General features: G+C 43.5%; 1 protein-coding gene across 1 annotated transcript in view; it reads left to right on the forward strand.

The window, feature by feature from the left end:
• Nucleotides 1-22,872, forward strand: part of LOC140104628 (metabotropic glutamate receptor 2-like) — a 32,861-nt gene extending 9,989 nt beyond the window's left edge. The window contains exons 5-7 of the mRNA XM_072128246.1: nt 17,192-17,243; nt 21,594-22,041; nt 22,537-22,872. Of these exons, the coding sequence (XP_071984347.1) occupies nt 17,192-17,243; nt 21,594-22,041; nt 22,537-22,872 (836 nt within the window). The remainder of the gene's footprint in view (nt 1-17,191; nt 17,244-21,593; nt 22,042-22,536) is intronic.
• The last annotated feature ends 274 nt before the right edge of the window (nt 22,873-23,146 follow it).

Here is a 23,146-nt window from a genome sequence, read left to right on the forward strand (position 1 = left end):
GTGTAGTTTTCTTAGTCCAATGAGGTCCTCTCCGTGACATAGCAGTCACATGGTAATTGGAGCCTCCGTGTCTGCATTGATTTGGATTTCGAATTTCAAAGTATGTGAAGAAGAGAATCCCTTGAATCCCTTTGTTCTAGTAAATAATAAGTGTGAACCAAGTTATTTGACTCCATTTGAATGGCAGATCCAGTGAGCAGTAGAGTGCACATTTGGTCTAGGCTGCCATGATATTAGGTGATTTACCAAAACACATCTATTCAATTTAAAATCTACATTTAAACCACTAGTTGCCTGTGACCCCAAATCGTATATACATTGTCCTTAATGTTTATTTAATTTTTTTCCTCATATCCTCCCCTCTCAAATTCTTTACACATTTTCTTTTCTCCAATACAGCTTCCCCATATGTTCCTATGCAGTTTTCTCTCTGTGAGTTGTACCTTTACCTATGTTCATACAATTTTCTCCGAAGCATGTTTTCATGGTTTGTTTTAAGGCAGAATAATTGTTGATGTATACATTTTATCTTCATTTAGACATTCTCTTATCACCTGAACTCCTTCCAACTGTTAAATGCATGTAAATTATGATGAAACATCACAACTTCATACTAGAAAGTAATCTTAATTTATTGGAGGCAACTTTTATTTTTTTATAATCAAATGTTGTGCATCTCTTAGATAAGGCTCCATCTTCTTTTACATGTGGTTATCAGAAAATATCCACAAATTCTTCTAATCTACACATAATCTGTTTTGTCCAGTATAACTACTCCTTTCCCAGCTTCTTCCAGCACATTTACATCGCCACCTTTATCTGTTTGTCTTGTTCTTTAGAATGTTCTTGGACAATGCAGGATATTATCTTAAAATGATAATATTAAAGTAGAAGGTAAATTTGAGAGTAACATCTACCAGGTAACAGGACAACGAGGCTCATTTACTAAGTGCCCCGCGGATAGCACTTTCGTCAGACATCGCAACAATTTCCATTTTGTGCCCCTGGGACAGGGATTTAAAAGGGGTTTTTGGCCAAGTGATCGAATTACTATTCCTTTCCCCACTTCTTCCAGCACATTCACCTAGTCACCTTCGTCTGTTTGTCCTGTTTTTCAGAATGTTCTTGGACAATGCAGGACATTATCTTAAGATGATAATATTAAAGTAAAAGGTAGATTTGAGAGTAACATCTACCAGGTAACAGGACATTGTTTTTGACATCTTTTTTAATACTTTATACTGCCGATGCTATTGGTGATGGACCGGGATGTTGCACTTATAAAGCGATTGTAGCTTTTGGATAATATGAATAGGAATTAAGCAAAAACATCAGATTTTGATGTGTCGTTTTGAAGAGTCAAACTAGTCCTCCCACAAATTACTTGTCATATGAAAGGAGCAAAGGTAATCCTATGCACAGGTAACAGATTGGAGGACATAATCTCTATAAACATTATATCTTCTACCAGGGGTCTCTTGTGAGAAGATATGACCAGAAAATTCCCCATCATGATGTTACCCGCCTAGACTTAACCAATCAGCATTATGAAAGATGAACTATCAATTCTACCAGGAGGGGGATGTGTAGTTTTCTTAGTCCAATGAGGTCCTCTCTGCGACATAGAAGTCACATGGTAATTGGAACCTCCTTCTCTGCATTTATTGGGATGTGTAGCATCCCAAGCAATGCAGACATATCAGTCACATGGTAATTGAAGCCTCCTTCTCTGCATTGATTGGGATGTGTAGTATAAGTTTTTTTAGTCCAATGAGGTCCTCGCCATGACATAGCAGTCACATGGTAACTGGAGCCTCCTTGTCTGCATTGATTGGGATGTGTAGTATAGGTTTTCTTAGTCCAATGAGAACCTCTCCATAACATAGCAGTCACATGGTAATTGGAGCTTCTTTGTCTGCATTGATTGGGGTGTGCAGATACATGGTAATTGGAGCCTCCTTGTCTGCATTGATTGGGATGTGTAGTATAAGTTTTCTTAGTCCAATGAGGTCCTCTCCGTGACATAGCAGTCACATGGTAATTGGGGCCTCCTTGTCTGCATTGGTTAAAGTGTGTAGCATCCCAAGCAATGCAGACATAGCAGTCACATTGGAAATTGGAGCCTCCTTGTCTGCATTGATTGGGATGTGTAGCATCCCAAGCAATGCAGACATAGCAGTCACATTGGAAATTGGAGCCTCCTTGTCTGCATTGATTGGGATATGTAGTGCAAGTTTTCTTAGTCCAATGAGGTCCTCTCCGAGACATAGCAGAAACATAGTAATTGGAGCCTCCTTGTCTGCATTGATTGGGGTGTGTAGCATCCCAAGCAATGCAGACATTGCAGTCATATGGTAATTGGAGCCTCATTGTCTGCATTGATTGCGATGTGTAGTATAAGTTTTCTTAGTCCAATGAAGTCCTCTCTGTTACATAGCAGTCACATGGTAATTGGAGCCTCCTTGTCTTCATTGATTGGGATGTGTAAAATAAGTTTTCTTAGTCCAATGAGGTCCTCTCCGTGACATAGCAGTCACATAGTAATTGGAGCCTCCTTTTCTGCATTGATTGGAATGTGTAGTATAAGTTTTCTTAGTCCAATGAGGTCCTCTCAGTTACATAGCAGTCACATAGAAGTTGGAGCCTCCTTGTCTGCATTGATTGGGATGTGTAGTACAAGTTTGCCTAGTCCAATGAGGTCCTCTCCGTGACATAGCAGTCACATGGTAATTGGAGCCTCCTTGTCTGCATTGATTTGGATTTCAAATTTTAAAGCATGTGAAGAAAAGAATCCCATGAAGACCTTTGGTCTACTAAATAATTAGTGTGAACTAGGATGTGACACAGTTAAACCATTTTTGGAGATTCCCACCTTATGGAGTTGTGACAGAGTTGTGGTGCAGCTCTGTAATTAAAATGGCACAGCTTCAAACTAGGAAATAAGCAAAAACATCAGATTTTGTTGTGTTGTTTTGAAGAGTCAAACTAGTCCTCCCACAAATGACTTGTCATATGAAAGGGGCACAGCTAATCCTTTGCACAGGTAACAGATTGGAGGACATAATCTCTATGAACATTATATCTTCTACCAGGGGTCTCCTTGTGAGAAGAAATGACCAGAAAATGTCCCATCATGATGTTACCCGCCTAGACTTAACCAATCAGCATTATGAAAGATCAACTATCAATTCTGTCAGGAGGGAGATTCGTAGTTTTCTTAGTCCAATGAGGTCCTCTCTGTGACATAGGAGTCACATGGTAGTTGGAACCTCCTTCTCTGCATTTATTGGTATATGTAGCATCCCAAGCAATGCAGACATAGCAGTCACATGGTAATTGGAGCCTCCTTGTCTGCATTGATTGGGATGTGTAGTGTAAGTTTTCTTTGTCCAATGAGGTCCTCTCCGTGACATAGCAGTCATATGGTAATTGGAGCTTCCTTGTCTGCATTGATTTGGATGGGTAGTATCCCAAGCAATGCAGACATAGCAGTCACATGGAAATTGGTGCCTACTTGTCTGCATTGATTGGGATGTGTAGTACAAGTTTTCCTAGTCCAATGAGGTCCTTTCCGTGACATAGCAGTCACATGGTAATTGGAGCCTCCTTGTCTCCATTGATTTGGATTTCAAATTTTAAAGTATGTGAAGAAAAGAATCCCATGAAGACCTTTGGTCAACTGAATAATTAGTGTGAACTAGGATGTGACACAGTTAAACCTTTTTTTGGAGATTCCCACCTTATGGAGTTATGACAGAGTTGTGGTGCAGCTCTGTAATTAATATGGCACAAACTCCAACTAGGAAATAAGCTAAAACATCAGATTTTGATGTGTCGTTTTGAAGAGTCAAACTAGTCCTCCCACCAATTACTTGTCATATGACAGGGGCACAGCTAATCCTGTGCACAGGTAACAGATTGGAGGACATAATCTCTATGAACATTATATCTTCTACCAGGAAATGACCAGAAAATTCCCCATCATGATGTTCCCCGCCTAGACTTAACCAATCAGCATTCTGAAAGATGAGCTATCAATACTGCCAGGAGGGGGATGTGTAGTTTTCTTAGTCCAATGAGGTCCTCTCTGTGACATAGCAGTCACATGGTAATTGAAACCTCCTCTGCATTTATTGGGATGTTTATCATCCCAAGCAATGCAGACATAGCAGTCACATGGTAATTGTAGCCTCCTTGTCTGCTTTGATTGGGATGTGTAGTACAAGTTTTCTTAGTCCAATTAGGTCCTCTCCATGACATAGCAGTCACATGGTAATTGGAGCCTCCTTGTCTGCATTGCTTGGGATGTGTAGCATCCCATGCAATGCAGACATAGCAGTCACATTGTAAATTGGAGCCTACTTGTCTGCATTGATTGGGATGTGTAGTATATCCTTTCTTAGTCCAATGAGGTCCTCTCCATATCATAGCAGTCACATGGTAATTGGAGCCTCCTTGTCTGCATCGATTGGAGTGTGTAGCTTCCCTAGCAATGCAGACATAGCAGTCACATGGTAATTTTTGCCTCCTTGCCTGCATTGATTCGGATGTGTAGTATAAGTTTTCTTTGTCCAATGATTTCCTCTCCGTGACATAGCAGTCACATTTTAATTGGAGCCTCCTTGTCTGCATTGATCGGGATGTGTAGTATAAGTTTTCATAGTCCAATGAGGTCCTCTCCGTGACATAGCAGTCACATGGTAATTGGAGCCTCCTTGTCTCCATTGATTTGGATTTCAAATTTTAAAGTATGTGAAGAAAAGAATCCCATGAAGACCTTTGGTCAACTAAATAATTAGTGTGAACTAGGATGTGACACAGTTAAACCTTTTTTTGGAGATTCCCACCTTATGGAGTTGTGACAGAGTTGTGGTGCAGCTCTGTAATTAAAATGGCACAGCTTCAAACTAGGAAATAAGCAAAAACATCAGATTTTGTTGTGTTGTTTTGAAGAGTCAAACTAGTCCTCCCACAAATGACTTGTCATATGAAAGGGGCACAGCTAATCCTTTGCACAGGTAACAGATTGGAGGACATAATCTCTATGAACATTATATCTTCTACCAGGGGTCTCCTTGTGAGAAGAAATGACCAGAAAATGTCCCATCATGATGTTACCCGCCTAGACTTAACCAATCAGCATTATGAAAGATCAACTATCAATTCTGTCAGGAGGGAGATTCGTAGTTTTCTTAGTCCAATGAGGTCCTCTCTGTGACATAGGAGTCACATGGTAGTTGGAACCTCCTTCTCTGCATTTATTGGTATATGTAGCATCCCAAGCAATGCAGACATAGCAGTCACATGGTAATTGGAGCCTCCTTGTCTGCATTGATTGGGATGTGTAGTGTAAGTTTTCTTTGTCCAATGAGGTCCTCTCCGTGACATAGCAGTCATATGGTAATTGGAGCTTCCTTGTCTGCATTGATTTGGATGGGTAGTATCCCAAGCAATGCAGACATAGCAGTCACATGGAAATTGGTGCCTACTTGTCTGCATTGATTGGGATGTGTAGTACAAGTTTTCCTAGTCCAATGAGGTCCTTTCCGTGACATAGCAGTCACATGGTAATTGGAGCCTCCTTGTCTCCATTGATTTGGATTTCAAATTTTAAAGTATGTGAAGAAAAGAATCCCATGAAGACCTTTGGTCAACTGAATAATTAGTGTGAACTAGGATGTGACACAGTTAAACCTTTTTTTGGAGATTCCCACCTTATGGAGTTATGACAGAGTTGTGGTGCAGCTCTGTAATTAATATGGCACAAACTCCAACTAGGAAATAAGCTAAAACATCAGATTTTGATGTGTCGTTTTGAAGAGTCAAACTAGTCCTCCCACCAATTACTTGTCATATGACAGGGGCACAGCTAATCCTGTGCACAGGTAACAGATTGGAGGACATAATCTCTATGAACATTATATCTTCTACCAGGAAATGACCAGAAAATTCCCCATCATGATGTTCCCCGCCTAGACTTAACCAATCAGCATTCTGAAAGATGAGCTATCAATACTGCCAGGAGGGGGATGTGTAGTTTTCTTAGTCCAATGAGGTCCTCTCTGTGACATAGCAGTCACATGGTAATTGAAACCTCCTCTGCATTTATTGGGATGTTTATCATCCCAAGCAATGCAGACATAGCAGTCACATGGTAATTGTAGCCTCCTTGTCTGCTTTGATTGGGATGTGTAGTACAAGTTTTCTTAGTCCAATTAGGTCCTCTCCATGACATAGCAGTCACATGGTAATTGGAGCCTCCTTGTCTGCATTGCTTGGGATGTGTAGCATCCCATGCAATGCAGACATAGCAGTCACATTGTAAATTGGAGCCTACTTGTCTGCATTGATTGGGATGTGTAGTATATCCTTTCTTAGTCCAATGAGGTCCTCTCCATATCATAGCAGTCACATGGTAATTGGAGCCTCCTTGTCTGCATCGATTGGAGTGTGTAGCTTCCCTAGCAATGCAGACATAGCAGTCACATGGTAATTTTTGCCTCCTTGCCTGCATTGATTCGGATGTGTAGTATAAGTTTTCTTTGTCCAATGATTTCCTCTCCGTGACATAGCAGTCACATTTTAATTGGAGCCTCCTTGTCTGCATTGATTGGGATGTGTAGTATAAGTTTTCTTAGTCCAATGAGGTCCTCTTTATGACATAGCAGTCACATGGTAATTGGAGCCTCCTTGTCTGCATTGATCGGGATGTGTAGTATAAGTTTTCATAGTCCAATGAGGTCCTCTCCGTGACATAGCAGTCACATGGTAATTGGAGCCTCCTTGTCTCCATTGATTTGGATTTCAAATTTTAAAGTATGTGAAGAAAAGAATCCCATGAACACCTTTGGTCAACTAAATAATTAGTGTGAACTAGGATGTGACACAGTTAAACCTTTTTTTGGAGATTCCCACCTTATGGAGTTGTGACAGAGTTGTGGTGCAGCTCTGTAATTAATATGGCACAAATTCCAACTAGGAAATAAGCTAAAACATCAGATTTTGATGTGTCGTTTTGAAGAGTCCAACTAGTCCTCCCACCAATTACTTGTCATATGACAGGGGCACAGCTAATCCTGTGCACAGGTAACAGATTGGAGGACATAATCTCTATGAACATTATATCTTCTACCAGGAAATGACCAGAAAATTCCCCATCATGATGTTACCCGCCTAGACTTAACCAATCAGCATTCTGAAAGATGAGCTATCAATACTGCCAGGAGGGGGATGTGTAGTTTTCTTAGTCCAATGAGGTCCTCTCTGTGACATAGCAGTCACATGGTAATTGAAACCTCCTCTGCATTTATTGGGATGTTTAGCATCCCAAGCAATGCAGACATAGCAGTCACATGGTAATTGTAGCCTCCTTGTCTGCTTTGATTGGGATGTGTAGTACAAGTTTTCTTAGTCCAATTAGGTCCTCTCCATGACATAGCAGTCACATGGTAATTGGAGCCTTCTTGTCTGCATTGCTTGGGATGTGTAGCATCCCAAGCAATGCAGACATAGTAGTCACATTGTAAATTGGAGCCTACTTGTCTGCATTGATTGGAGTGTGTAGCTTCCCTAGCAATGCAGACATAGCAGTCACATGGTAATTGGAGCCTCCTTGCATGCATTGATTCGGATGTGTAGTATAAGTTTTCTTTGTCCAATGATTTCCTCTCCGTGACATAGCAGTCACATCGTAATTGGAGCCTCCTTGTCTGCATTGATTGGGATGTGTAGTATAAGTTTTCTTTGTCCAATGAGGTCCTCTTTATGACATAGCAGTCACATGGTAATTGGAGCCTCCTTGTCTGCATTGATCGGGATGTGTAGTACAAGTTTTCTTAGTCCAAAGAGGTCCTCTCTGTGACATAGCAGTCACATGGTAATTGGAGCCTCCTTGTCTGCATTGATTTGGATTTCAAATTTTAAAGTATGTGAAGAAAAGAATCCCATGAAGACCTTTGGTCAACTAAATAATTAGTTTGAACTAGGAAGTGACACAGTTAAACCTTTTTTTTGGAGATTCCCACCTTATGGAGTTTTGAAAGAGTTGTGGTGCAGCTCTGTAATTAATATGGCACAAATTCCAACTAGGAAATAAGCTAAAACATCAGATTTTGATGTGTCGTTTTGAAGAGTCAAACTAGTACTCCCACCAATTACTTGTCATATGACAGGGGCACAGCTAATCCTGTGCACAGGTAACAGATTGGAGGACATAATCTCTATGAACATTATATCTTCTACCAGGGGTCTCCTTCTGAGAAGAAATGACCAGAAAATTCCCCATCATGATGTTACCCGCCTAGACTTATTCAATCAGCATTATGAAAGATGAGCTATCAATTCAGCCAGGAGGGGGATGTGTAGTTTTCTTAGTCCAATGAGGTCCTCTCTGTGACATAGCAGTCACATGGTAATTGAAACCTCCTTCTCTGCATTTATTGGGATGTTTAGCATCCCAAGCAATGCAGACATAGCAGTCACTTGGTAACTGTAGCCTCCTAGTCTGCTTTGATTGGGATGTGTAGTACAAGTTTTCATAGTCCAATTAGGTCCTCTCCATGACATAGCAGTCACATGGTAATTGGAGCCTCCTTGTCTGCATTGTTTGGGATGTGTAGCATCCCAAGCAATGCAGACATAGTATTCACATTGTAAATTGGAGCCTCTTGTCTGCATTGATTGGTATGTGTAGTATATGCTTTCTTAGTACAATGAGGTCCTCTCCATATCATAGCAGTCACATGGTAATTGGAGCCTCCTTGTCTGCATTGATTGGGGTGTGTAGCATCCCAAGGAATGCAGACATAGTAGTCACATGGTAATTGGAGCCTCCTTTTCTGCATTGATTGGGATGTGTAGTGTAAGTTTTCTTTGTCCAATGAGGTCCTCTACGTGACATAGCAGTCACATGGTAATTGGAGCCTCCTTGTCTGCATTGATTGGCATGTGTAGTATAAGTTTTCTTAGTCCAATGAGGTCCTCTCCGTGACATAGCAGTCACATGGTAATTGGAGCCTGCTTGTCTGCATTGATTTGGATTTCAAATTTTAAAATATGTGAAGAAAATAATCCCATGAAGACCTTTGGTTTACTAAATAATTAGTGTGAACTAGGATGTGACATAGTTAAACCTTTTTTTGGAGATTCCCACCTTATGCAGTTGTGACAGAGTTGCGGTGCAGCTCTGTAATTAATATGGCACAACTTCCAACTAGGAAATAAGCAAAAACATCAGATTTTGCTGTGTCGTTTTTAAGAGTCAAACTAGTCCTCCCACAAACTACTTGTCATATGACAGGGGCACAGCTAATCCTGTGCACAGGTAACAGATTGGAGGACATAATCTCTATGAACATTATATCTTCTACCAGGGGTCTCCTTATGAGAAGAAATGACCAGAAAATTCCCCATCATGATGTTACCCGCCTAGACTTAACCAATCAGCATTATGAAAGATGAGCTATCAATTCTGCCAGGAGGGGGATGTGTAGTTTTCTCAGTCCAATGAGGTCCTCTCTGTGACATAGCAGTCACATGGTAATTGAAACCTCCTTCTCTGCATTTATTGGGAAGTATAGCATCCCAAGCAATGCAGACATAGCAGTCACATGGTAATTGGAACCTCCTTCTCTGCATTGATTGGGATGTGTAGTGTAAGTTTTCTTAGTCCAATTAGGTCCTCTCCGTGACATAGCAGTCACATGGTAATTGGAGCCTGTTTGTCTGCATTAATTGGGGTGTGTAGCATCCCAAGCAATGCAGACATAGCAGTCACATGGTAATTGAAGCCCCCTAGGCTGCATTGATTGGGATATGTAGTACAAGTTTTCTTAGTCCAATGAGGTCCTCTCCGTGACATAGCAGTCACATGGTAATTGGAGCCTCCTTGTCTGCATTGATTGGGATATGTAGTACAAGTTTTCTTAGTCCAATGAGGTCCTCTCAGTGACATAGCAGTCACATGGTAACTGGAGCCTCCTTGACTGCATTGATTGGGATGTGTAGTACAAGTTTTCCTTGTCCAATTAGGTCCTCTCCGTGACATAGCAGTCACATGGTAATTGGAGCCTGTTTGTCTGCATTAATTGGGGTGTGTAGCATACCAAGCTATGCAGACATAGCAGTCACATGGTAATTGAAGCCCCCTAGTCTGCATTGATTGGGATATGTAGTACAAGTTTTCTTAGTCCAATGAGGTCCTCTCCGTGACATAGCAGTCACATGGTAATTGGAGCCTCCTTGTCTGCATTGATTGGGATGTGTAGCATCGCAAGCAATGCAGACATAGTAGTCACATTGAAAATTGGAGCCTCCTTGTCTGCATTGATTGGCATGTAAAGTATAAGTTTTCTTAGTTCAATGAGGTCCTCTCCATATCATAGCAGTCACATGGTAATTGGAGCCTCCTTGTCTGAATTGATTGGGATGTGTAAGATAAGTTTTCTTAGTCCAATGAGGTCCTCTTTATGACATAGCAGTCACATGGTAACTGGAGCCTCCTTGTCTGCATTGATTGGGATGTGTAGTACAAGTTTTCCTAATCCAATGAGGTCCTCTCCGTGACATAGCAGTCACATGTTAATTAGAACCTCCTTGTCTGCATTTATTTTGGATTTCAAATTTTGAAGTATGTGAAGAAAAGAATCCCATGAAGACCTTTAATCAACTAAATAAGTAGTGTGAACTAGGATGTGACACAGTTGAACCTTTTTTTGGAGGTTCCCACCTTACGCAGTTGTGACAGAGTTGTGGTGCAGCTCTGTAATTAATATGGCACAACTTCCAACTAAGCGCTACCACATTCCTTTGGGTACAGAGTTTTCTTAAATGTCAGACTAAGTGTAACTGTAACACAAAAATGGCGCAAACACTTCATAAATACATGTGCAAGAGCCAAAGACATTCATTTTAGTGCAATTATACACAAAAACTGACACGGACACAATGGGGCTTATTTACTAACGATCGTATGTTGTACTTTTGTTGGATTGTTCGTCATTTTTGGGGTTTGTACTGCTAGGAAAAGTATTTAACAGGTTTCTGTACTTGCATTGTGTCGCACTCAATCAGTTTTTGGCACAGCTGCGCTGGCTTTTATGCGGCACAAATCGGGGGAGCGGGTCCTTGGACGGCCCGACTGATGCAGACTCAGCACGGGATTTAACCTTCAAATTGTGCTGAAAGACAATGCCCTTACATGCACCATGAAAAAGCAGGTGAACTCAGTTGGAACTGAGTGTGGAATCAACACATGCAGGATATCGGGTGCACAATCTTAGTGAATCGCAGCAGAGTGCATTATACATGGACAATGCTTTTTTTGTGAAATCCAGCGGACAGGTGAGTAAATGTGGAATATTCAGTGGCACTTATCAGACTTATATAACCGTCCTTATGTGCTACCACCTTAACCCTTAAACACCAAAAAAGGAAAAGAAGAATTTTTTTATAAAGGTTGATGTGTAGGTGGGCACTAATAATGATCGGTTCTAGGTATCTTAATATGGTAGTTTTAATTTATCTAATCCAATGACACACAGATAGATACATATATATATATATATAAAAAACTAGACCTACAGACGTCTGCAAATAATGGTCTTAATAACAAAAAACATCTCTCTTAAAATAAAAATAAAAAATTTCAGCGGTCTAAAGATACGTCATAGGGATATGTGTGGTTTTTTATATTATGAGGTATAAAAAATAGGCTAAAAATGAAAAACGCCATTGCGTAACACACGTGGTGGTGGAGACAACAGAGTGAACATTACCTACACGGCGTTCTACTGTCCTCCGATACGGAAAAACCTTGATTTGGTACGAGAGCAAGCCAGAATCAACTAACCGTGAGTGCCTGACAATATTAACGATATTTGCCATTTGTCTAAGGTCAATCCTATTTATAGCAACATATACTGCAGGTATAGGGTCCTATATCCTGCCAGTTATAGAGGATACCTCCTGGATACTCACCTCTTCTTCATACGATATATGAAATTTTAAAAAAAAAAAAAATCCTTTTTTCATTTTTATCCTATTTTTTATACCTCATAATATAAAAAACCATACATATCCCTATGACGTATCTTTAGACCACTGAAATTTTTTATTTTTATTTTAAGAGAGATGTTTTTTGTTATAAAGACCATTATTTGCAGACGTCTGTAGGTATTTTATATATATATATATATATATATATATATATATATATATGTATGTATCTGTCACAGTCTATGGGGAATAGTCCCTTAGGACTAAGTAAGTGGACTCCCTGGACCACCGCGGGAGATAACAACCTTAGCCGCACCCGGGAGCGGAGTCTAAGTGAACTCCTGGTCTTCGCCAGAGCCCGCCGCAAAGCGGGATGGTCTTGCTGCGGCGGGGAGTCACCAGGTCGCTCCGCGGGTGCGACTAGGCCCACGGTGGCAGCCAAGGTAGGGACACGGGGACCATGGGAAGGCAGACAGAACCACGGGAAGGCTGGCAGGCAGGACCACGGGAAGGCAGGCAGGCAGGACCACGGGAAGGCAGGCAGGCAGGACCACGGGAAGGCAGACAGGCAGGACCACGGGAAGGCAGGCAGGCAGGACCACGGGAAGGCAGGCAGGCAGGACCACGGGAAGGCAGGCAGGCAGGACCACGGGAAGGCAGGCAGGCAGGACCACGGGAAGGCAGGCAGGCAGCAGGCATGGGTACACCCTCAATCCGTAACGAGGATCGCGGGTGTAACCGTGACAGTACCCCTCCCCTTAGGGCCCCTCTTCTCTTCTTCAGCCCGCTGTCCTTCTTTCTTCTCCTCCTCCAATTCTTCTTGGTGGTGAGACACCTTAGGAGGAGAGAAGGCACCGGGAAGACTTGGGAAGCAGGCTGGGTCGGCTCTATGCACACCGGAGCAGCCTCAGGGGTGGCCAGAGCAGCCGTGGCAAGCTGCGGAGTCACTGGAGCAGCCGTGGCAAGCTGCAGAGTCTGGGGCGCCACTGGAGCAGCCGTGGCAAGCTGCGGAGTCTGGGGCGCCACTGGAGCAGCCGTGACAAGCTGCGGAGTCTGGGGCGCCACTGGAGCAGCCGTGGCAAGCTGCGGAGTCTGGGGCGCCACTGGAGCAGCCGTGGCAAGCTGCGGAGGCTGGAGAGTCTCTGGAGCAGCATTGGCAAGCTGCGGAGGCTGGAGAGTCTCTGGAGCAGCATTGGCAAGCTGCGGAGGCTGGAGAGTCTCTGGAGCAGCATTGGCAAGCTGCGGAGGCTGGAGAGTATCTGGAGCAGCATTGGCAAGCTGCGGAGGCTGGAGAGCCACTGGAGCAGCATTGGCAAGCTGCGGAGGCTGGAGAGCCACTGGAGCAGCTGCGGGGAGCTGCGGAGGCTGGAGAGCCACTGGAGCAGCTGCGGGGAGCTGGAGAGCCACTGGAGCAGCTGCGGGGAGCTGCGGAGCCACTGGAGCAGCTGCGGAGCCACTGGAGCAGCTGCGGGGAGCTGCGGAGCCACTGGAGCAGCTGCGGGGAGCTGCGGAGCCACTGGAGCAGCTGCGGGGAGCTGCGGAGCCACTGGAGCAGCTGTGGGGAGCTGCGGAGCCACTGGACTGGGAGGACGTCAGCTTGATGTACAACGAGCACTGGGCGACAAAACTCCTGCAAAAATTGGGGTTGCCATCGAATTTGTTTGGCATCAAAAAATCTAATCCAGAGTTCGCTGCCGAAAAACATGGCTGGGGGACAGAAACAACAGGAGGAGTCACAGGAGCCTGCTGCTGGGAGGCAATAATCCGCAGGGTGGCAGCGAGTTTATCCAAGAGTTCTTTTTGCACAGCAATCTCTTGGGCCTGCTGGGCAATAGTGCTGGGAAAGTCACCCAGAAGCTGGTACGGATCCTTGACACTGTTCATGGCTTTGGCAGAGATCATGACCTTGGCGGAGTCCATGGCCGGATCTTACTGTCACAGTCTATGGGGAATAGTCCCTTAGGACTAAGTAAGTGGACTCTCTGGACCACCGCGGGACATAACAACCTTAGCCGCACCCGGGAGCGGAGTCTAAGTGAACTCCTGGTCTTCGCCAGAGCCCGCCGCAAAGCGGGATGGTCTTGCTGCGGCGGGGAGTCACCAGGTCGCTCCGCGGGTGCGACTAGGCCCACGGTGGCAGCCAAGGTAGGGACACGGGGACCATGGGAAGGCAGACAGAACCACGGGAAGGCTGGCAGGCAGGACCACGGGAAGGCAGGCAGGCAGGACCACGGGAAGGCAGGCAGGCAGGACCACGGGAAGGCAGGCAGGCAGGACCACGGGAAGGCAAGCAGGCAGGACCACGGGAAGGCAGGCAGGCAGGACCACAGGAAGGCAGGCAGGCAGGACCACGGGAAGGCAGGCAGGCAGCAGGCACGGGTACACCCTCAATCCGTAACGAGGATCGCGGGTGTAACCGTGACAGTATCTATCTGTGTGTCATTGGATTAGATAAATTAAAACTACCATATTAAGAAACCTGGAACCGATCCTTATTAGTGCCCACCTACACATCAACCTTTATAAAAAAAAGGTGATTTAATGTGCCCCAATAACTTATCTGAGCCATAGTATCAGATGTTGGGTATAAATAAAATAACGAAATTCCTTAAAAGGAAACCCTAACCCAAACAGATTCTGCTAAATCATCCCTAAAAATGTTTATAAAAAGAATAAAAAGCATATTGGATATCACCGGATCAGTAATGACCCCATCTATAAAGCCTTTACAATTCATCCTGTGTGGTGACTATAAGCATTCAAAATATTGTTCTTTTGAATTCAAGAAGACTTACAGCACATCATAACCACTGCATAGTGACTGCATAATACTGCCATACTGACACCTAACAATACCGCTACATCATGGCCACTAACACTGCATAATGACTCCATAATACCACCATACTGTCACTCAGGAATACCAATACATTATAGCCATTACAACTGCATAGTGACTCCATTATACTGGCAAACAACTACCCAAGAATATCGCTAAATCATGGTCAGTATTACTGCATAAGGACTTCATAATACCGCCATTGCGCCACCCAGGTATACCACTACATCATGGCCACTACCACTACATATTGACTCCATAATACTGCCATACCACCAGCTAACAATTCCACTACATCATGGCCACTACCTCTACGTAGTGACTCCATAATACTGCCATACCACCAGCTAACAATTCCCCTACATCATGGCAACTACCACCACGTAGTGACTCCATAATACTGCCGTACTGCCATCCAAGAATGCCACTACATCATGGCCATTACCACTGCATATTGACTCCATAATACTGCCATAGTGACACCTAACAAAACCGCTACATAATGGCCACTACCACTGCATAATGACTCTATAATACCACCATACTGCCCCCCCAGGAATACCAATAGATTATAGCCATTACAACTGCATAGTGACTCCATTATACTCCCAAACAACCTTTCAAGAATACCACTACATCATGGTTAGTACAACTGCATAGTGACTTCCTAATACTGCCATACCACCACCAAAGTTTACCACTACATCATGGCCACTACCACTGAATACTGACTCCATAATATTGCCATACCGCCAGCTAACAATTCCACTACATCATGGCCACTACCTCTACGTAGTGACTCCATAATACTGCCATACCGCCATCCAAGAATACCACTACATCATGGTCAGTACCAATACATAGTGACTCCATAATACTGCCATACCGCCTCCCAGGAATACTAGTACATCGTGGCAACTAACAGTACATAGTGACTCCATAATACTCCCATACGGCAACACACCAATACAACTAAATCATGGCCCCGACCACTACATAGTGACTTCATAATACTGCCATACTGCAACCCAGCAATACCAGTACATCATGGCCACTACCAGTACATAGCGACTGCATAATACTGCCATAACACCACCAAAGAATATCGTTACATCATGGCCATTTAACCACTACATAGTGAATCCATAATACTGCCATACCGCCACCCAGGAATACCACTACATCATGGCCACTACCAGTATATAGCAACTACATAATACTGTCATACCACCACCAAAGAATACTGTTACATCATGGCCACTACTAGCAAATAGTGACTCCATAATACTGCCATACTGCCACCCAAGAATACCGCTACATCATGGCCACTACCAGTACATAGTGACTCCATAATACTGCCATACCGGCACCCAAGAATACTACTGCAAAGCAATTTCTGACTATGCAACAGGAGTGACAACCAATCAACTTCTCTGTATAGAGCTAATTTACTGGCCACACACCCAACACCATAAACACCCCACAAATTCAACACCCCACAGCATCAACACCCCACAGCATCAACACCCCACAGCATCAACACCCCACAGCATCAACACCACACAGCATCAACACCCCACAGCATCAACACCACACAGCATCAACACCACACAGCATCAACACCCCAAAGCATTAGCACCCCAAAGCATTAGCACCCCACAGCATCAACACCCCACAGCATTAACATCCCAAAGCATCAGCAACCCACAGCATTAGTACCCCAAAGCATTAGCACTCCACATCATCAGCACCCTACTGCATCAACACCCCACAGCATCTGTTCTTCCAGCACAAAGGATGCTGCACCAGATGCTGCACCAGATGTCCCCTATAATATCCTTATCATGTTCCACAGATGACCCCTATAATATCCCAACCAAGCGGCTTTAATCAAATTGTAGTCATTTTGAATTATTTAAATAATTGACCAAATTTTCAATATTTTCCTACATCAAATGTCATAAATGTTTTCACTTTCTCAGCAGGTAAATGACTAAAAAGTGTTCATTAAGGAATCAGTTTCCTTATTCTGTGGTCGACCAATCACATTAATGCTTGAAGGGCAGAAAGTCTTTTACATTATTTAGTATATATTACTCTGTGTGTGAGAAGATGTCATCCATACAGCCTCCGGGTGCTGCCAGATTGCCCTTATATAGAGTGTATGATGTGTGGGTCCTCTAGGCCTCTGTAGCTTAGAAATCCAGGCACAGCTGGGCTTATGGCTCCCCTATTCTGCTGTATCTGGCCGGCCCCCCAGTTAGTGGCACATCACGCCCAGACCTGTTATGGGTCGACTGGAGGTTTTAAAAACATTTAGTTTAAGATAATGGTAATATGTCTGGTACTTTACTGCAGATAATAACCTAAACATTGTGGTAAATAATAGACAGGTATCTGCTACAGTTCCGTACGTACACTAAACTTTACCAGTGTTGCCACAAAAGTATATGATCTTGCAGAAAAAGTTCGAGCTAATGTACATTACAAAGCAGTTTACTGAACACGAGCTGCTGGAAATCTGACACATTCAGGTAAATATCAGGGGTGTGGAGCTGCTACTTCCTCGCAGAAAATACACTACACAAAGGAATGTACATAAAGGCAAGGAAAGGATTTCTGTTTGACAAAGTACTATACTTTGTGAAGTTCAGTTTCTTCAAAAAGGAATGTAACCATTCAGCTCCTGCTAAACTTTAGAGATGTTTGCAGCAAATATATATAGCAGCCGTGTGTACTGATACTCTGCGCAGAATACGCAACATTTGTTAATGTTGCAGCAAATCTTAATCCGTTCTGTTCTCTACTCATTGTTAAAGTCAACAATGAGTAGTAGTAGAACAGAACGGATTAAGTATAAACTTGAGAGAGATAAGAGGCAGGAGGGTCCCATGACTTAGGCAGGGATGGGTAGCTTATAGGTGAACACCATGAGCAGCTTTCTCCTCAGTCCCTGCACTATGACAGTGTCCCTGGTCTATCACACCTGAAGCCTCTCTGGACTGGGAGTACTTGAAAGTTAAGAGTTTGGGGAGTAATTCAGTTTTTCCTTGGAATGTAGTACTTTTACTTATTTCTGCTGTCTCATATATTTATTTTCTGTATTTTTTGTTGTTATATTATATAAATGTTTAATCCGATTGGCACTTATGACTTTTAGTGTTTCTCATTAAATCTGTGTCCTCATCCTGAGCAGGGAGCGTCCTATCAGTGATGGATATAATGTATCAGAGATGGATATAATGTATCAGAGATGGATATAATGTATCAGTGATGGTTATAATGTATCAGTGATGGATATAATGTATCAGAGATGGATATAATGTATCAGAGATGGATATAATGTATTAGTAATGGGGGGTCAGTAATTGCCTGTATACACCTCCCTCTGTATAAGGAGAATATACAAGACGCTGAATTCTCTCTGATTCCTGGAGACTCTGGAGAAGGAAGATGAAGGAAAAGTCACCTCCAGACTTCAGCCCCGGAGCCTCGTCTGAAAGGTGCGGATGTATGTAAGGATATTAATTTGTACAAAGTGTATTATTCTTTTTATTATTACTGTCTTACTACAGATTTTGTTATTTTTATGGTTAATATCCCCATGTCACAGCAATAACCAAGCAGGGACCGTACAATGTCCCATTTCTAGAGCCCCAAGCAGAGGTATGGCTGGAGGACCCCCTATTTCTCAACCAAATGACTGACCAGAAAGTCTACCATAGGTTTATACTATAAACTTTTAAAGAACACATTATTATTATTTCTATTATTACTAGTAGTAGTATTACTATTGCTATTATTACTATCAACACATGGATGATGCTGGTGATATTCCATTTATTTTAACTGGTAGGGTTGGCTGCATCCCTATCATCTGACCCCATCATCTCTAGATCCACGCACAATGGGGCAGATTTATCAAGTGTCTGAAAGTCATAATATTTCCAGTTGCCCATGGCAAGCAATCACAGCTCCCCTTTAAAATATTCATGAGCACTGGTGAAATGAAAGCTGAGCAGTGATTGGTTGCCATGGGCAACTGGAAATATTCTGACTTTCAGACACTTGATAAATCTGCCACAGTGTATTGAGTTGCTCTATTCCAGAGAGCTGGAGACAATATACAATATATACGATAACATGGAATAACTTCATTTGTGATTTAACACTGGATACAAGGCACTTTTCAAAAAAACAGTCAGAAAGTTATAGCCAGTTGGTGCATCACATAGTTTTACGTGGTGACAAGATACAAAGCTTACACATAATAAGTAAAAAGTGTTCTTGTGTGGTGTCTAGTAAGGGGGGGGGGGGACAATATGTAAGCGCGCTTGGTTCACAATCCTTCATCCTGGTGGTAGATGTCCTCTAATATTAGGCAGCATCACTAAGGATGGGATATGTCTCCTTTGTGAGAGTTAAAGCATCAGAAAAACTTTTGTTTTGCCAGGGATGGACACATTTAGAGAAAACATTTCAGGGAATAAGGCAACTCCACCAACTTCTCTTGAAAAGCTCACACCCATTTGACTTTCCCATATGAGTAGACAGCTGGTTGTCTTAGGCGGCCTCTCCCATAGTAAGGCTTAATATTCACTTTAAATAACAATGGTGATAGGCAAACCCCAGTATTAGAGGGTAAAAAAAATAATTCAGTAATAGAAACGGCCTAGCACTGTGTCAAAATAGGATTTATTGGAAGGAGTAGTAGAATATATCACCGAATGAACATGACAATACTAATGAGCCCATGAGCCCCTCCGGATTAAAGGAGGGGCTCATGGGGCTTTGAACCGGGGCCCCCACCACTTTCACTTTTTAAGGGGCCCCCACCAGTTTCCAACAGTCAGCGACTTAGCTCAGCTCTGTGTCTCTGTGTGCAACGCACAGCGGCCCGCAACGCACATAGGGGTCTAGGATAACAGCTGTTTCAGTGAGACACAGCTGCCTTCGCTGGGGAAGATCGCCGAGATCGCCATTTTCTACAGGGGACTGGCGGCTAAAGTCTACAGGGGGCTGGTAGCTGTATACTACAGGGGGCTGGTGGCTTTATACTACAGGGGGCTGGTGGCTTTTTACTACAGGGGTCTGGCAGGCTATATACTACAGGGGCTGGCATGCTACATACTACAGGGGTCTGGCAGGCTATAAACTACAGGGGTCTGGCAGGCTATATACTACAGGGGGCTGGCATGCTACATACTACAGGTGGCTGGCAGTATATATACTACAGGGGGGCAGGCTGGCTATATACTGCAGAGGGGCAGGCTGTATACTACAGGGGACTGGCAGGCTATATACTACAGGGGGCTGGCTGGCTATATACTACAGGGGCCGGCAGGCTATATACTACAGGGGCTGGCAGGCTATATACTACAGGGGGCTGGCAAGATATATACTACAGGGGGCTGGCAGTCTATATACTACAGGGGTCTGGCAGGCTATATACTACAGGGGGCTGGCATGCTACATACTACAGGTGGCTGGCAGTATATATACTACAGGGGCTGGCTGGCTATATACTGCAGGGGTCTGGCAGGCTATATACTACAGGGGGCTGGCATGCTACATACTACAGGGGTCTGGCAGGCTATATACTACAGGGGTCTGGCAGGCTATATACTACAGGGGGCTGGCATGCTACATACTACAGGGGGCTGGCAGGCTATATACTACAGAAGGGCTGGCTATATACTACAGGGGGGCTGGCAGGCTATATACTACAGGGGGGCTGGCAGGCTATATACTACAGGGGGGCTGGCAGGCTGTATACTACATCGGGCTGGCTGGCTATATACTACAGGGGGGCTGCCAGGCTATATACTACAGGGGGCTGGCAGGCGATATACCTCCAAAAACATTGTTGGAAGGTCCCCCACCAGATTGCGTCCCACCCTTAATCCGTCCATCTGCATGGCCAAGGGTAGATACACACCTTGGGGGAGATTTATTATACATCGGCATATGATAGACCACAACCGCCTCCGCCGGATACATCAATAGGCGTAGGCCGCACCGCCTCAGTTAAACTACACCAGGTCGGACCTGACATTGTTTTGCAGAAACACCTGCAAACCTTTGCAGGTTTTTAAAAGTACATAGGCAGGAACACCCTGCACCTACCCACTTCGCTGGGATACATCCCACATTCAGTGGGAGACATCTTTACTATAGGCATTGGGAATCTTCTAATAATTGGTTTCTAATTTGATTGTCATTGACAAATGTCTATAGCCAAGAATATGTCTGCAAACTCGCTACGTGATAGAAGGGACCTGGAAGCGGCCAATAGAAATTATTCTTACAACTCCATAATGAAAGCATTCAAGGCCTGCAAACACCCCCAATATGAGCGGAGAAGTCACATTGAATTATAAACTAAATCAAAAAAGTGAATATGAGATAATCGAAAACGATCCCTGTGAAATAAAAACTACGTAGACGATAAAGACAATAATGTATTGCGGGGTCTCCTCTGAAAAATGCTGCCAAAATACAAGCAGATGGAAAAAGAAATAAAAAAGTATCAGCAATAAATAAAAAGTACAATTGATTATTAAAGGAAAACTTCCACAATAATCCATCCTGATAAACCAGGGACCGTGGGAATCTTCTTATGTTTGTCATTTTCCACAGTTTTTGTAGGTTGTTTTCATTTTTGCACCACAGCGTCATAAACAAAGACTTAAGTTTTCTTTACTTTTCTGTATGTTTTATTCTTATTTTTTTATTGATATTATTTTTCTGCACTTTTTAGGTCCACAACTGAATACGGAAAGTTCTCTCCTCATCTCCTCTGGAGGTCGTCTCTGAGGTCCAGATCTTTCCATCTGATGGCCGCCGTGTCCTGGACTCTACAGTCCCTGGCAATTCTATGTAGTAATGGGGGTCATGTGTCTGGGGACCAGTCTACACAACCAGAACTGGAGATTGTGGGGTTATTCCCAGTTCGTGGTGAATGCTACGCATCTGTTCGACACTTAAGCAACAAAACAAAGCTCTGCGAAAGCGTGCAGCTGATGGAGGCCATGAAGTTCACTACAGAAGAAATTAATAGAAATTCCCCTATTCTCAGGATAAAACTGGTCTCATCCCCCAAGATCTTGTGTAGATACCATAGAATAGTAGAGGAACTAAATGACATTATGAAATCAAAACCTGTAGCAGCAGTGATTGAAACCAGAGATGATTTTATATCAGATGAGGTACGACACCATTCATGATAGTATTTTAAAGGGATGTATCACTTTGGACAATCCACATGGTGCAGCATCACAATGGCTTCCACTGCTGTAGTGGTCCGAAGCTGGTGGGTGCCGGGGCATGGAGACTCGGGGCTTAGTACATTAGTGGGGTACTGCAGGGCTGCTGGGTCATGGTCCCTGCTGGTGCTGCGCTGCATAAAGTAACTAGGAACCTTGTGTTCGGATTTACACTTAGCCTATGGATGGATTATTGTATATTATGTGACCCAGATAGCTTTGTTGGAATCTGCCGAAATAAGCTAAAAAATTGTTTCATTGGAAATTGTTTCATTTTTCAGCTGCCACCCAATTTCCCCGCCAAGGAGTGTACACGCGCGTTGATTATAGCCGATATGTTAAGTCCTCCAGAGAAAACGATCATGAGGGTTATTTTGATTATCGTTCCATTGTTTTCTAGTCTTCGCCTTATTTTCATTTCTGCTTCTTCCTTTTCAGATTCTGGATTCTCTCCAAGGTTCAGAAATCCCAGTGATCGGTTGTTCTGCCACAGTTTTAAAATTACCCAAGCGTCCTAACCTCCTGCGCATGGTGCCCCCTGTCCAATATCAGTCAAAACCTATTATAGATCTCCTCATCCATTATAACTGGACCTATGTCTCCATTGTGGCGTCTTCTGGACCCACTTTTATTTCAGTCATGGAGGAATTCAAGAAAGAAGCTGAAAGTCGTAGAATCTGTTTTGCTACCACTATAGTGTTATGTTACAGAGAAGACTACATACAAGACATCAAGAACCTACAAAAACATTCCCATGCTCGGTGGTGGTTCTGATTTTGAACCTGAGTGACCTAGAACATTTCCTGGCTGATGCTAATAGACTCAATGGGGCAGATTTACTTACCCGGTCCATTCGCGATCCAGTGGCGCGTTCTCTGCGGAGGATTCGGGTCCGGCCGGGATTCACTAAGGTAGTTCCTCCGACATCCACCAGGTGTCGCTGCTGCGCTGAAGTTCCCCAAGGCCCGCCGAAATGCACTCAAGTTCACCGGCCTATTCCTAGTGAAGGTAAGTGCAAGTCTCGCAACACTTTTTTTTTTTTTTAAAT

This window comes from Engystomops pustulosus, chromosome 10 (genome assembly GCF_040894005.1).
Source record: "Engystomops pustulosus chromosome 10, aEngPut4.maternal, whole genome shotgun sequence".
Taxonomy (NCBI): domain Eukaryota; kingdom Metazoa; phylum Chordata; class Amphibia; order Anura; family Leptodactylidae; genus Engystomops; species Engystomops pustulosus.